This window comes from Felis catus, chromosome F2, assembly GCF_018350175.1.
Source record: "Felis catus isolate Fca126 chromosome F2, F.catus_Fca126_mat1.0, whole genome shotgun sequence".
NCBI classification, from domain to species: domain Eukaryota; kingdom Metazoa; phylum Chordata; class Mammalia; order Carnivora; family Felidae; genus Felis; species Felis catus.
This window is the reverse complement of record NC_058385.1, coordinates 41,133,422-41,149,947: the sequence shown is the minus strand read 5'-3', so window position 1 is coordinate 41,149,947 and position 16,526 is coordinate 41,133,422. Positions and strand designations below refer to the sequence as shown.

At 36.8% G+C, this 16,526-nt stretch overlaps 1 protein-coding gene across 8 annotated transcripts in view; it reads left to right on the top strand.

Moving 5' to 3' along the window:
- RAD54B (RAD54 homolog B) overlaps positions 1 to 16,526 on the top strand; it is a 104,304-nt gene that overhangs the window by 25,301 nt on the left and 62,477 nt on the right. Inside the window, exon 1 of one of the 8 annotated variants that reach the window (XM_023248148.2) lies at positions 13,577 to 14,951. The exons of 4 other annotated variants lie outside the window; for them this stretch is intronic. In XM_023248148.2, the coding sequence (XP_023103916.1) occupies positions 14,578 to 14,951 (374 nt within the window). In that variant the 5' untranslated portion in view covers positions 13,577 to 14,577. Of the gene's footprint in view, positions 1 to 13,576; positions 14,952 to 16,526 lie in introns of those variants that run through there. 3 more of the 8 variants (XM_023248147.2, XM_045049654.1, XM_045049655.1) reach the window with 3 other exon arrangements.

Genomic DNA, 16,526 nt, shown 5'->3' with positions numbered 1-16,526 from the left:
ACTGGCTTATATAATTGAATTTTATTGGCATGTGTAGCTAGAAATTCTAGGCTTCAGGGTTGACTGGTCTAGCAGTTTAAAGGATGTCATCATGAGCCCAGTTCTTTCTCTTTTTCTCATCTGTCATCCACAGGATTGGCTTCATTGTTAAACTGGTTCCCCTCATGTTAAGTAATAGATTTCAGCAATCATTGGGGCCATATACTTCTTTTTTTCTCATCTATCTGTTGGCAGGCAGATGTGCCCTACTCATAATCATTAAATAACTTTTCTTAACTTCATGCTGATATTGTGCCACTTTATTGTGACCAGAGGGATTCCTAACTTTAGACCTATATTACCACTGTAAGGAAGATTTACTGGTTTCTGAGAATCATCAATGTACCAGTCAGATACACATTCTTCATTTCTGTCCTTGGGAGTGAGTACTATCTCATCCTAATTTCCTGGCTGCTGCACAATGGAGGAGGAATGGAATGGATGTCAGATACCTCCAATATCCATAATGTTAACTATACTGATAAGTGATTAGTTGAAAAAATGGCTAAAGTAAATATGAGTAGTTTAGCAACATTTTTAGTGTATAAAATTTAACTGAAGGCTAAGTTTCTGCCAACCAGCTTCTGGGACAGAGGCTCCTTTAGTTCAAAAAATACATTTTTTAAAGATTTTACTAAAAATTTTTTAAGGTTATTTGTTTTGAGTGAGAGAGAATGAGTGGGAGAGGGGGAGAGAGAGAGAGAGAGAGAGAGAGAGAAAATCCCAAGCAGGCTCCATGCTGTCAGTGCAGAGCCTGATGCAGGGCTCGATCCCTTGAACCGTGACATCATGAGCTGAACTGAAATCAAGAGTGGGATGCTTAACTGACTGAGTAACCCAAGCGCCCCTAAAGATTTTATTTTTAAGAAGTCTCCACACCCAGTGTGGGGTTCGAACTCACAACTCCGATTTTAAGAATCACATGCTCTACCAACTGAGCCATGTGTCCCTAGTTCAAAATATTTTTTATCCCAAGAATAAGATGTGGCCAGACAGGGAGGTATTCTGTAAAGATGAATGTAAATCTAGATTATATAGAGTAGGTCTGTGATTCATGTAGCATGGTTGTGGTAAAATCTATAATTTGACTCTGTGAGATAATATAAAATATATTTATTGGCCTCTGACCCTGGTTACTGGCATAGAGCTCCTAAAACTCTTCTAATTTCCTCATTAATGACAATACTAAGAACATTTTCTCATTCTAGTATTTGGTCTTTGACCCTGGTTCCTGACATAGAGTTCCTAAATCCTTTGGAATTTCCTGGGTGATAGTAGTGTCTTTTATTCTAATGAGGTGATTCTTGGTGGGCTCCAAAATGGGGGCTGGTTTTCAGGAAGACCAGTCCATGATTACAGGCTGGGAATTTTCAGCTCCACTTCCATTCTTCACACATGGGAAGAGAGTTAGAAATGGAGTTAAATAATACATCATGCCTAACATGAGGAAGTCTCTATAAATAGTATGAGGTTTGGAGAGCTTCTAGGTTGGTGAACATGTGGAGATGCTGGGAGGAGACTGGCTGCCTGGATAGGGCATGGAAGCTCTGTGTCCTTTCCCACGTAACTTGCTCCATGCATTTCTTCTATCTGGATGTTCATCTGTATCCTTTGCCATATCTTTTTATGATAAGTTGGTAAATAGTAAGTAAACTGTTGTCTTGGGTTCTGTGAGCTGCTCTAGCAAATTACTTGAATCCCTGGGATTATGGGAACCTCACATTTATAGCCTGTTGGTCAGAAGCACAGATGCGATTCGCGTCTGAAGGGAGGCGGTAGGTTTGTGGGACTGATTCCTTAACCTGTGGGATCTGATGCTATCTGCAGGTAGATAGTGTTAAAATTGAGTTAAATTGTAGGACACCCAGGTGGTGTCACAGAATCACTTGGTGGGGAGAACCTCACATCTTACATCAGAAGTGTGAGTGTGGTGGTTGTCTGAGAGAAGGGTGTAACACAGGAAGAGGACTGAGTTTTTCTTCCTCAGACTCCTTCAGAGTTCTGTAAGGTTTGCTAAGATCCCTGAAATCTAATTTTTGATTGTCTCAGGTGCTTAATGTCACAGAATGTCATCACCAAAGCACAGCGATGAAGTATGAGATATAAATGCTATAGCAGAATGACTCTTAGGGTTTGCATTCACCCTCACTTTTACCCTATTTTTGTGGCAGATTTTGTGTTTTTTTTTTTTTTTTTGGTTTCGTCTTTCTTACATGTTATATTATGTTCTTATAAAATATTGAATATAATTTTATGTGCCTCCTCAGAATCTCTCAATACCACCTGGCTCCTAGACTGCTCTTCTGTCTCTATAGGCTGATCTGTTGCATAACCTGGGCAGCAGGGCCCTATTCTTTAGTGGCTACCTTCCAACCAAAATGTCCAACCCTGACATTTTGGGAGTGTCTGTTCCTCCTGCCATTTCCAATCTTGGATGAAATACCATAGCACAGGGCTTAGTACCCTGCACATTTGTGGAGGCTGGATGACACAATCTGGAAGTAGAGTGAAGTTTACTGTGTGTGGGATCAACTTTGACTAATGGGAAATAGGAGACAGGAGAGAACCTTCCAGATACATTCCTCTTTTTCCTCTGTGGACCACTCTGAGGTATGTTCTTTTTTGTAGACTATTATCAGTAAATGTTCCAAGGAGGGTACCAAGTAAATGCATTTGCCAAGTGACCTACTGTATCTTTTCATAGCTTGTTGTAAAGTGCTAGTCACTGACTTTGCTTTACACAGTTCTTGCCTCAGCTCCCACCTCCTTTTTTTTTTTATTAACCTTTGGTGTCCTGGGTAAGAAACTCCCAAATAAAGTCACCAGCACTCTAATCATTGCTTTAGGCTCTGGTTGCCAGAGAATTTGGGCTAAGACAGATTTTTTTTTTTAATTTTTTTTTTTCAACGTTTTTTATTTATTTTTGGGACAGAAAGAGACAGAGCATGAACGGGGGAGGGGCAGAGAGAGAGGGAGACACAGAATCGGAAACAGGCTCCAGGCTCCGAGCCATCAGCCCAGAGCCTGACGCGGGGCTCGAACTCACGGACCGCAAGATCGTGACCTGGCTGAAGTCGGATGTTTAACCGACTGCGCCGTCCAGGCGCCCCTGGGCTAAGACAGATTAATAAGGTATAATTTCTCACCTTTTTTTTTTTTTTTTTGACTATCCTAAGATGTAGAAATAATTTCAGTAGTCACAGTGCTTTTTTTGCTTAAAGTTCATGGAAAAAAAAATCACCCCTACTCCACAGTTATTTCTTATTGTTAAATTTAATAGCTGTAATTATCTACATTCTATTTTTAATGACTAAAAAGTTAAAATATATTAACTCATTTTTATTCTTAACGATAATTTTGGTAATTATTAAACATAAAGAAAAGTTGAAAGAATTGTACCCATGTACTGAGCACCCTTATACCCATTACCTGATTCTACAATTAAAGTTTTACTATATTTGCTTTATTACATACCCATCTATTCATTGGTCTTGTTTAAAAAAAATTTTTTTTAGGAAGCTTATGCCCAACATGGGGCTTGAACTCACAACCCCAAATCAAGGGTCACATACTCTGTTGACTGAGCCAGCCAGGTACACCAGTCTTTCTTACTTTTATTTATTTACTTTATTATTATTATTATTATTATTATTATTATTATTATTTTTAAATATTTATTTTTGAGTGAGAGACAGAGACAGAACGTGAGCAGGGGAGGGGCAGAGACAGAGGAAGACACAGAATACCTAAGAACCCCAGGCTCTGAGCTGTCAGCATAGAGCCGGACATGGGACTCAAACCCACAAACCATGAGATCATGACCTGAGCCAAAGTTGGACACTCAACCGACTGAGCCACCCAGGCAGCCCAGTCTAGCTTACTTTTAAAAATTGATATAAAAAAACTTTTATTGTTGGGAGTATAGTTGATTTCATTAGTTATATTAGTTTCAGGTGTACAGCATAGTGATTTGACAAGCTGTACATTATTCAGTGCTCACCATGATAAAATGTAGTCACCATCTGTCACCATACAACCTTATTACAATATTATTCACTATATTCCCAATGCTATATATTTTTATTTCCATGACCTATTTTATAACTTAAAGTTTATACCTCTTAATCCCCTTCACCTATTTTGCCTATTCCCCTACTCCCCTCCTCTCTGGCAACTACTAGTTTATTCTCAGTTTTCATGAGTCTGTTTCTGTTTTCTTTTGTTTGTTCATTTGTTTTTTAGATGCACATGGAAGTGAAATCATGGTTTTTGTTTTTGTCTGACTTATATTACTTAAGATGATACCCTTTGTGACCATCTATGTTGTTACAAATGGCAAGATCTCATTTTTTTTTTATGGCTGAGTAATATTCTAGTGTGTGTGTGTGTGTACCACATATTCTGTATTCATACATCTATCAGTGGGCACTTAGGTTGCTTCTGTATCTTAGCTGTTGTAAATAATGCTGCAATAAACATGGTGCATACGTCTTGTTGAATTAATGTTTTTGTTAGGGTAAATTTCTTGTAGTGGAATTACTGTATCATATGGTAATTCTGTTTTTAATATTTTGAGGGACCTCCATACTATATTCCACATTGGTTGCACCAATTTACATTCCCACAACAGTGCATGAAGGTTTTTTTCTTTACATTCTTGCCAACACTTGTTATGTCTGTCTTTTTGATACCAACCATTCTGGCTGGTGTGAGGCGATTTGCATTTCCCTAATGATTAGTGATACTGAGCATCTTTTCATGTGTCTGTTGGTCATCTGGATGTCTTCTTTGGAGAAATGTCTATTCAGGTCCTCTGCCCACTTTAAATTGGGTTATTTGTGAGGTTTCTTTTTTGGTGTTAAGTTATATAAATTCTTTATATGTTTTGGATTTTAACCCATTATCAGATGTATCATTTGCAAATATCTACTCCCAAAATGAAAAGGTTGCTTTTTGTTTTGTTCTGTGTTGAGGATTCTTTGCAGTTTTTTTTTTTAATTTTTAATTTTTTTTTTTTTTTTTTTTGAGAGAGAGAGAGAGAGGCAGAGGCAGAGGCAGACACAGAATCTGAAGCAGGTTCCAGGCCCCGAGCTGTCAGCACAGAGCCCGGCACACAGCTCAAACTCACAAACTGCGAGATCATGACCTGAGCTGAAGTCGGACGCTTAGCTGACTGAGGCACCCAGGTGCCCCTGCAGTTTTCACTAGTATGCTTTGGAGATACTTGTTTTAATTTTAGAACATATAGAGGTACCTCATTCTTTTAATTGCTGCAGAGTAACAATGGTATGATTATATCATAGTTTATTTAGGATTTTTGTTAAAAACAATCCTGCAGTGTATATCATTGTGCATGTGGTCTTACGAACTTATGCAAATAGTAGTCAGATCATAATGTGTTTGCATTACTTTTTTTAATTATTTTTGCATTATATATATATTTTTTTAATTTTTTTTTTAACGTTTATTTATTTTTGAGACAGGGAGAGACAGAGCATGAATGGGGGAGGGTCAGAGTGAGAGGGAGACACAGAATCTGAAACAGGCTCTGGGCTCTGAGCTGTCAGCACAGAGCCCGACGCGGGGCTTGAACTCACCGACCGTGAGATCATGACCTGAGCCGAAGTCGGCCGCTTAACCAACTGAGCCACCCAGGCGACCCCTGCATTACATTTTAATATGGTCTGCCAAACTGCCTTCCAAAATGACTCTGCCATCATTAGCATATGAAAGAATTTATTTCCCCATCTTTTTTTTTTTAAAGTTTTTTTTTGACATTTATTCATTTTTTGATAGAGACAGAGAGTGAGTGGGGGAGGGGCAGAGAGAGAGGGAGACAGAATCGGAAGCAGGCTCCAGACTCAACTGACAGCACAGAGCCGGACGCGGGGCTTGAACTTACGGACCGTGAGATCATGACCTGAGCTGAAGTCTGACGCTTAACCGACTAAGCCACCCAGGCGCCCCCTCCCCATCTTTTTTAACACATCCTGCTAAATTAAACCTTTTTAACTTAAAAAAAATTTTTTTTTTTTTTTTTTTTACATTTATTTTTGAGAGACAGAGCACCAGTGGGGAAGGGCAGAGAGAGAAGGAGACAGAATCCAAAGCAGGCTCCCAGCTCCGAGCTGTCAGCACAGAGCCCGACGCGGGGCTCAAACTCACAAACCGTGAGATCATGACCTGAGCCAAAGTCTGACGCTCAATCGACTGAGCCACCCAGGCGCCCCTAACTTTTTTTAACTTTTGCCAGTTGAATTGGTAAAATCTACTGTGATCTTTTCATTTCTATCTCCCTAATTACTTGTGAGGTCAAGTTCTATATGTTGGATGTTCTTTTATTCTTTAATTTTTTTTTTCTATTCTACATCCAGTATTCTATAGCATTGTTTTTCTTAGTTTGTAAGAGTTACTTACAATTTGATTTTGGTTATATAAGTGATATATGAACATATTTTTATACATTTTCTAATAATACAGTTAAATTAATAGTTCTTTACTATTCTCCATTTCAGCCTCCTTCCAGTAATAGTTACTGTCAATAATTTGATGGCTATCCTTCTAGACCATTGTGTCAATAGAAATATAATATAAATCATGTACATAGATTATAAAATTTTCTAGTAGCCACATTAAGAAAAAGTAAAAATAGATGAAATTAATATTTATGATGCATTTTATTTAACCCAAAATTTATATCATCTCAACATGTAATTAATATGTTATTATTTGTACTAAGTCTTAAAAAGTTGGTATATATTTTACATTTACATCTCAGTTTGGATGCTGAATTTTTATTGTGAATTCTTGATCATTATTTAGATTGCATAGTACAATTGAAAAAACAGATTTGTATACCCAAGTTCTAAACATAGTTAAAAGTTGTTTACTATCTGAATAGAGTTTTTAAAAATTTTGTTTATATTCATATCTAGATCTGCAAAACTAATTCCATCTGTTTTAGAAGAATTGATTTGACTGGGAATTAAAAGTATCAGTTTCAGGGCACCTGGGTGGCCCAGTCAGTTGAGCGTCCGACTTCAGCTCAGGTCATGATCTCACAGCTCGTGAATTTGAGCCCCAGGTTGGACTCTGTGCTGACAGCTCAGAGCCTGGAGCCTGTTAGGGATTCTATGTCTCTCTCTCTCTCTCCTCCTCTCTGCCCCTCCCCTGCTCATGTTCTGTGTCTCTCTCCTTCAAAAATAAATAAACATTAAAAAAAAAAAAAAACCACATCAGTTCCAAAAGTATGTCAAAGTTAAGTAAATTTACTATGTCACATTTTCAATGTTAATACTATTAACATTGATTTCACATGGTCATTGTGTAAATTAAAAGGCAGCTCTAAATTTATGAATATCAACAAAATATTTTTTATTTTTGGAGAGAGAGCCTGAGCGGGGGAGAGGAGTAGAGGGGGAGAGAGAGAGAGAGAGAGAGAGAGAGAGAGAGAGAGAGAGAGAGAGAGAGAGAGAGAGAATGAATCTTAAGCAGGCTCCAGGCTCAGTGCAGAGCCCAACACAGGGCTTGAACTCATGATTGTGAGATTAAGACCTAAACTGAGATCCAGTCGGATGCTTAACTGACTGAGCTACCCTGGCACCCCAACAAAGTATTTTTCAAAAATTTTATAGCTTTTGCATGCAATTTGCATATCACTCTGAATTGCAATTAAAGTTTTCCATTGATTTATGTTGGAAAAATGTGTATGTCACTTACTGATTTGTATCATTATGAAAATTTTCACTTAAAAAACTTTTTTTTTTTAACGTTTATTTATTTTTGAGACAGAGAGAGACAGAGCATGAACGGGGGAGGGTCAGAGAGAGAGAGGGAGACACAGAATCCGAAACAGGCTCTGGGCTCTGAGCTGTCAGCACAGAGCCCGACGCTGGGCTCGAACTCACGGACTGCTAGATCATGACCTGAGCCGAAGTTGGCTGCCCAACTGACTGAGCCATCCAGGCGCCCCGAAAATTTTCACTTTAAACATAATTCTCTTACCTATCTAACCAGGTCACAGATACTTTTTTGTCAGAGCTTCAAATTTAGCTCATTCATATATAACTGTGATATTGGTAAGAAAATGTAAAGTATCATTTTTTCGTTTTTAATTATTGAATGTTTGGCAAGCATTCCTTTTGTTTCAAACAAATGTTGAATTGGAGTTCACAGTACTATAATTCTTTACAAAACTTTGTGACTCAACCAGTGAGCACTGGTGAAGAACAAAAAAACATCATTAAATGAAATGTGTTCTGTTTCTTTTTCTATAAACTGGCAGTGGTCTTAGCATTTGCATACATATTCCAAATGATTTTAACAACTATATTCAAGATAGTTTCCTTAAAGTCTACTTATGAAAATCAAGTACAAAATTTTTATAGTATATCTGGAACAAAGTAATAAGTAAAACATTCATTAGTTTATTTATCTGTCATTAATTAATTATCTTTTAAAGTAAACTGTACACCCAACACGGGGCTTGAACTTACGACCCCAGGATCAAGAGTTGCATGCTCTATTGACTGAGCCAGCCAGACACCCCAAAACATTAGTTTTTTGTTTTAAAATTTCAATAAATCAGTTTTAACCTAACCTAAGAGAGCAATGATCGGTTGTGGTGGAACTTTTTTTTTCCATTTCTCACTGAAAGTCTTCTTTTTACAGATATAGAAGATACACAAATATCTATGCCATGAATATTTGGTCATGAATTGATAGCATTTCTTATCAGTTGGGAAGTCCTTTGAGATAAGATGTGACCCAAATATTCATAGTAAAGTTTATCTTTTAATTGTACAACTCATTTAAATCTAAAGAAAAGTATTTGTATTTTAAAAATACTGAGTCATTGAATCAGTGTGTTAGGTCTTGTATTCTGTAGATAATTGTTGTTTGCTTAATTAATCCTTTTAAAAGTATATATTGTTTTTTGTTTTTTGGTTTTTTTGGTAATCTCTGCACTCAACATGGGGCTTGAGCTCATGACCCCAAGATCAAAAGTTGCATGCTCTTCTGACTGAGCCAGTCAGACACCCCTAAAAATATCTTTAAAAAAATTTTCCCGTAATGTTCTAAACAAAATTTCCATACCTCAAATAAAGTTTTTTTCACCAGCTCTTCATCTAGAAATGGTGTTCCTTTTTTGTGCAAGAAACCAAGCCATTTTATGGCTGGCCAAAGTGACAAGCTCACACCTTGTTATATATTATTTAAAAATGTTTCTGGATATTTAATTCTTTTTTTAGATGATTAAACTTCATTTTTGTTTGTTGAGAGGAAATTTCTTGTTATATTTACTATGTATTTGTTGACAGTGTCACATAGTGTTGTCTGGTTTATAATCTAAAATTTTTTTACACAATGAACAGCTTATTTCTGTTCTCTTGTATCAAATTGTATTTAGTGTTTATTGTGAAATTTGTGATGTGCCTTAGTCCAGTCTTTATTCTTCATTGTTCCAGTGAGAGTACTAGCTTCTGCATGTCCACTTGATTCTGCATCAGTAGTGTATTTTCTTTTTATATTAAAAAATTTATCCATTCTTGGGGTGCCTGGGTGGCTCAGTTGGTTGAGCGTCTGGCTTCAACTCAGGTCATGATCTCACAGTTTGTGGGTTCGAGCCCCGCACTGGGCTCTGTGCTGACAGCTCAGAGCCTGGAGCCTGTTTTGGATTCTGTGTCTCCCTCTCTCTCTGCTCCTCCCCTGCTTGTGCGCTGTCTGTTTCTGTCTCTCAAAAATAAACAAACATTAAAAAAAAAAATTTGTCCATTCTTACATGTTTTTGGCTAGAAAAAGAGTTTAATTATAATGCAATTAAAACTGTAATAAATATTTCAGAAGAGTAATCAATTACAGTTACACGGGATATCACTGTAATTTGTACTGTCAGCATTAAATATTCAAACAAGTCCGTTAAATGTTACATCAGTGCATAGAAAAAAATCATTCAAACGTAATCAATTTGTTAAGATTGAATACACTGGTGGAAGGGCCCTGGGTGGCTCAGTTGATAGAGCATGCGACTCTTGACCCTCAGGTTTGTGAGTTTAAGCCCTTTATTAGGTGTAGAGATTACTTTAAAAAAAAAAAAAAAGAAAGAAACATTGTCTACACTGGTGATGTGATTATGTGTAATGTCAAAGAAAAAATTGTATTGGAAAAGTAAAATAAGCAAGAAGACTTTACTCAAAACTATTGCAGTAGAGGGTAGAGATTGAATTGAACTCCCAACACAACAGGGATTTATAGCCAAGGGGCAGGATATAGAAGTGAGTGAATGAAAAATTACTGAGAGGAACTTGGTTAGGATCGGGGTGAAGGTATGAAGAATTTGGTTAGGTATCAAGAGTGGAGAGATTCTTGCCAAATCTAGGCCTGGCAGGCTGCCAAGGCCAAAGCGTAGTTGAGAAGAGGGCTCAGAGGAGCCTGACTAAAGTTTGGTCAAGGGGGTTGTTCTTGTCAGTAATGTTAGAAATAGTAGTATATGGGATCAAAAGGTTATGTAAAATGTAATCCTACCAAAACAGTAAAGTTGTATTTCATGGAAAAAATATGTTTCTTCAATTTAAATTTTTTAACTTTAAATTAAAATTCAATAAAATTTAAAATTCAGTTTCTCGGTTCCATTAACAACATTTAAAATGCTCAGTAGCCACACATGATTCATGGCTACTGCTAAATAATCAGGCCAAGTAAGTTTGAAGATCTAATTGGTTTTATTAAAGAATTCATGCATTGGGCCCCACCTCCTCTAGCTAGTAGAGAGGCACTCCAAAGAGTTGTATAAAATGAAAGGTTTTTATAGAAGGAAGGAAGGAGGGTTAAGAAAGTTATTAGCGAAAGAAAAGGATTGACAAGGTTGTTTTCTAGGGGAGGGGTCTTACCATGCAGAGTACCTCATCTTTCTTTGAGGGAGAGAGGACCCAGATGACAGAGTCATTGGCCCTGGTGGAAAGAAAAATTTCCTGACTGACTGGTTAAGGCCACATTTCTGGGGGGAGGTTGAAACTGCAGTTAAGTTTGGGTATTAAGCCCCAGTTTGGGAACTCAGTCAAAGTGATACCATTAGGGCCTGTGGTTTTCTTTTCTTAACATTACTGTATTGGACAGTGGAGTTCTAGACCTTTTGGGAGTATGTTTTCATACATGTGTTTATGCCTGCCTACATATTTTGTTCCTGTGTATATTTTTTCTGTATCTACAGTTATTTAGCTTTGGTTGTTTTTGGTAAACATAATGGGATTATATAGTATGTATTTGTCTTTTACTTGCACATTTCACCTACCATATATCTTGGAGCTTATTCTGTGTCAATACACAAAAATCTGCCTCTTTTATTTTAGTGCTGCCTGGAGTTATGGATGTATTCTAGTGATTAAAAAAAAATTTTTTTTTAATTTTATTTATTTTGAGGGAAAGGTGGGTGGGGAGGAGCAGAGAGAGAATTCCAGGTAGGCTCCATGCTGTCAGGAACAGACCCTAATGTGGGGTCTAAACGCACGAACTGCAAGATCATGACCTGAGCCTAAATCAAGAGTTGGATGCTTTCCCAACTATGCCACCAGGCGCCCCTATTCTAGTGATTTTAATTGTCCCCACCTGAAATGCCCTTAGATTGCTTCCAACAGTATACTATTACAGGGAATGGTTTATTCTTCCCTGTATTTGAATATTTTTTCTAAGTTAGATTCTGAGAAGTAAGATTACTGCAATTTTAGAAGGTTTTACACATGTGAAATATTAATACTCTCACACCGCCATCCAGAATGCTGTTTTACACTCCCATGATAGTACCAAAGAGAACCCTTTGCCCTGCACCATCGTCTACTTGACATTTTCAATCTTTAAGAATTTTGCCAGTCTTGTGGATTAAAATTATTTTTAGTATACATTTTTTGAAATAATTTTATGAGATTTATTGATTTTTCATATTTTTATTAGTATTTCATTTTTTATTAAAAATTTTTAATGTTTATTTTTGAGAGAGTATGAGCATGGAATGGTTAGAGAGAGGGGTAACAGAGGATCTGAAGAGGGCTCTGTGCTGACAGCAGGGAGCCCAATGTAGGGCTTGAACTCAAGAACCGAACCGTGAGATTATGACCTGAGCTGAAGTTGGACACTGTAACCGACTGAGCCACCCGGGTGCCCCAGCATTTCATTTTTTAATACATCGCCAGTTATTTCTTCTGAAATTAACTAAGTTTATTATCTAAAGACGGCATATATCCTGTATTCTTGGGTTTCCTTTGAGTTCCTTTGATCAGGTTGTTAGGTGGGTCAGTTTTTAGTTTGCATCTCTGTGGACAAATATCATTTGCATTTCTATTTTCTGCAATTTACTGAACAATAAAACTGCCTAACGGCTATGTTAGGGAGGAATAAATATCTTCTGCCCTTTAGGTCTTTTTCACTGGACTAAGAAATTGACAGGAAATAGATTAGCAGGAGAAAATCAAATTTAGTTTTATGCATACGGGGAATCCACACAGACATGAGATTTCAAAGACAGGGAATTTGAGACTTATATTAAGGAGGGGGTTTAGTGGTCTGGGGAAACAAAGAGGAGGAAGACCTTTAGCAGGAAGGTAAGAGTATATGTATGGAAAACAAAGGTTGCCCTGTTACTGTAGATACCTTTCTTAAGTAAGGAACAATCTGTTAGTAGCTTTTCTTCTTGGTACAGGTTCTCCTTTTCAATGTAAATTTAGGCAGTTGAGGGGGAGGTGAAGAGCTTTTCCTGAATCTGCTGAGTTTTGATTGCTTTTAAGTCAAAACAGTTTTCATCCAAAGTGGCCCATTTTTGGAGCAGCTTGCCCTTTAGCCCCTATACTTGAATATGAAGGGAAACTAGGCTTTTTTTTTTTTTTTACCTTGTTTATGTTACATTGTTAAAATTGTTATGCATACATTTATTATGTTTTCTGCCAGGGATTAGAAAGTACATTCTAAACTCCACCTGGTGGCCTTGCAAATGGCTAGACTAGCTGTTTACATTTGTTAAAAAACAACATTCAATTGAATAAGTTTTGAAGGTCTTATTGATTTTATTCAATGATTTATGAATTAGCATCCCATTTAACAGACAGAAGAGAACTCTGAGGAACTATACAAAATGAATGACTTTCATAGGCAGAAGTGAGTGCGAACAAGGAAATTATCCTAGGAAAAAGTGGATTGGTTGTGTTCATTTTCCTTAAGGGTCTGGCAGGGGTCTGTCAGGCAGATTGCCTCACTAGTGCTGATCACATAGTTCTTGATTGGTTTAAAATCCCGTTTTTAGAAGAGCCAAAACTGTAATTAAGTTGCAATTAGGTGACGTGGGACATAGCATAAGTGACTCTATTTTGAGCCTGAAGTCTCTCTCTCTTTCTCTCTTTTTTAATGTTTATTTGAGAGCCAGAGAGAGATACTGCAGGTGGGGGAGGGGCAGAGAGAGAGAATCCCAAGCAGGCTCTGAACTTCCAGTGCAGAGTCAGACTCAGGGCTTGATCCCACGAACCGTGGGATCATGACCTGAACTGAAATTAAATCGAGTGAGATGCTTAACTGTCTGAGCCACCCAAAGCGCCTCCTGGTGTCTCGTTTTTAAATAGTCCAAATTATATGAATATAGCTAAATAAAAATCCTACTCTGTAATAATAGCAAATGCCATTTTGTTGTGTGCGGTCTTCAGGCATGATTATTCTGTTCTCACTGTGAATGGTGTTTTTTACACATGATAAAGCAGGCTAGCATATTCACATACGTTACAGCTAGAATAATCCATTGCTTTAAACATACAATTTTTAAGTGTTTTTTAGATTTAATGTTCAACAAAAATTTTTTCATAAGTAACTGAAAAAAATGTAGTGGCTACTGTAGACTGTAAATGAAGGAGAAGCTTAGCTTTACTGTGAAGTCTGAGTCTGGGTGTAACCTAACTAGCTAGAGGATATGCAATTCCTGATTGACAGCAGGACCAGCATTATGCAGATTTTGTAAGAGAACAGCAGCTCAGAAAACAGTGATTAGGGGCTCTGTTAGGAATCACTACATTCATCACTCATCTTTAGTTTTTCATTTCCCTGTCTACTGGATTTGTAAACAAATAGCACAAAACAGTTCCTCTTTTGTTTTTATTAAAGTGGTACTGCAATGCAGTTTCAGTCTATCAGCTAGGCATACATGTGTGGAAATACGATATTCTCACTAAATTAGCTAATTTTTAGCTGTGTTCCCTGTTTATCTCTAGACCTTTGTGTATTAAATCCTATCTCGAGCTGTTCTCTTTATACACAAGTGTGTTTTGCTTGTGCCTTCCTGTCTTCTTCAGTGAGAAGCTTTATGTAGGTCAGGCTTGGCTTAAGCAGATTTCCTGAACCTGCGTCAGCTTAAGCTGGAGGAATTTTAATAAACCCTCCCCTGTAGGCGTGGGCCTAAATGAGGCTAGCCTAGTTAAGCCTGATCTTTTTCTGTTTGTGAAAAGAGCTGAGCAGAGCTGAAGGCTGCATGGTGGTTTCAGAAACTGCCTACTTAATTTGAAAAGAACAATGGTAGGAAAGGCTAGATCTTCCAATTTTACCTTATCTGAAAAGCTTGATTTGCTAAAGCTTGTGAAGCCATATGTTAAAATTCTCGAAGAACACACTAATAAACATTCAGTAATAGTGGAAAAGAATAGATGTTGGGATATCATAGCAGTAAACTATAATGCAATTGGAGTAGATCGCCCTCCTCGAACAGCCCAGGGCCTACGCACCCTTTACAAAAGGCTCAAAGAATATGCCAAACAGGAGCTATTGCAGCAAAAAGAGACCCAATCAGATTTTAAAAGCAATATTTCTGAGCCAACCAAGAAAGTTATGGAGATGATTCCCCAGATTTCCAGTTTTTGCCTGGTAAGAGACAGGAACCACATTCAAAGGTAAGCTTTATTTTATTTTCTTGTGGAAAATTATGGCGCCTCCTATCTATTGGGCTCTGGCTTAGTTGTGATAGAGATATGCATAGTAAGCATCCCCACTACGGGAGCAATGAATAGTGTCTTTGTTTTGCTTTCTTAAAAAAGAAAAGTGAGGCTATAAGGAATTTTTCTGCTGCATTTGATTTAAGCCACTTTTTATTGTCTTCCCCTCCCCCTTCCTTCTCTCTATAGTTTCTAAAAGTAAAGGTTAGGGAGTAATAAATGGGATGAAATTTGTAACATAACCTCATAAACTTTTTAAGCTTAAAATTTAAATTGCTAATTAGCTTCTGAGAGATATCTTTTTCTTATTTAAGATTATATTTCATTGGAATTTTCAATTTTATGTAAAGTTAGCAGTTTCAGGAGAAATGGAAGAACCCTTGTTTTTTAATGAATTATTACTGTCTACACTTAGTGAATATTAATTGAGCTAAAAGCCTAAAATAAAAAATTAAGTAAATTTATTAATGGCATGATTGTATATACTAAGACAGTTTAAATTATTTTCCAACATACTCAAAGTAAGAAAGATAAATACAAGGAGTTAATGCCTAATTAGGGATTCAGATTACTTAATAAAATTAAAAGTTTTTGTTGTTTTTGTTCATTAATGGTGTAGTTTCACTTTGATCTTGAATCATATAGGAAAGAAGGGTAAGCACTCCTATTTTGCAAAGATATAAGCTATGAATTTTAATATATGAGCAAGCAACTAAGTTCTTACAGGGTTAGAAACAGTTGTTTGGTTAAATTTATGGTCTGGGAATAACTGGGAATCTTCAAAACTGTTATCTTATTACTAATTCAAATTTTAACCCCTGACAAAAGATAAAAATGGCAGCTGCATTCTTCTGAACCATTTAGGGTTATTTAAACAAATTGTAAACTTGTGAGTTGAGGGACATTTCAAACAAAGATTTACAGTGCTTTCTTCTTGGTGGAAGAGTCATTATATAAGCTAAATTATTGATTACCTGTGAAATCCTTTTGAAGTTAGGAGAGAAACAGGGGAGAAAAACTTTTTAACCAAACTTGTTATTTTTATAATTTATTAGGGTAGTTTTTTTGAGACCAGCTTCTTACCATACACTGCTTATTTCTGGTAGATAACATAGTAAAAAAAAAAAAATCAGGGGGAATCTGGAACTTGGATACACAGTGTATTAATTCATCAGTGCTTAAAATGTTCTCTGTGAAGAGAAATGATTAAATCCTAATTTGCTGGGTGTCCAAAAAACTCCACAGTAAGACTTTTATACTGTACTGCTTATTAACCACCCCCCTGCCCCCTCAAAGTGGCTTTCGTGTTACAGGTATAAAACTACCTTTTGGGTATTAAGTATAGGCTTTTGTAATTTGAAAACTACATATATAAACTGTAGTTTTAATTAGTGGTGTATTTTAAAAATACAGTGAGTATAGAAGAGAAGTAATATACAAGTATCTGTTTACATTATGACTATTTGTGAACATACAGTCAATCTTTTGGGATAACAACATTGCTCTGATAAATGAATTTGTTAATTTATACAT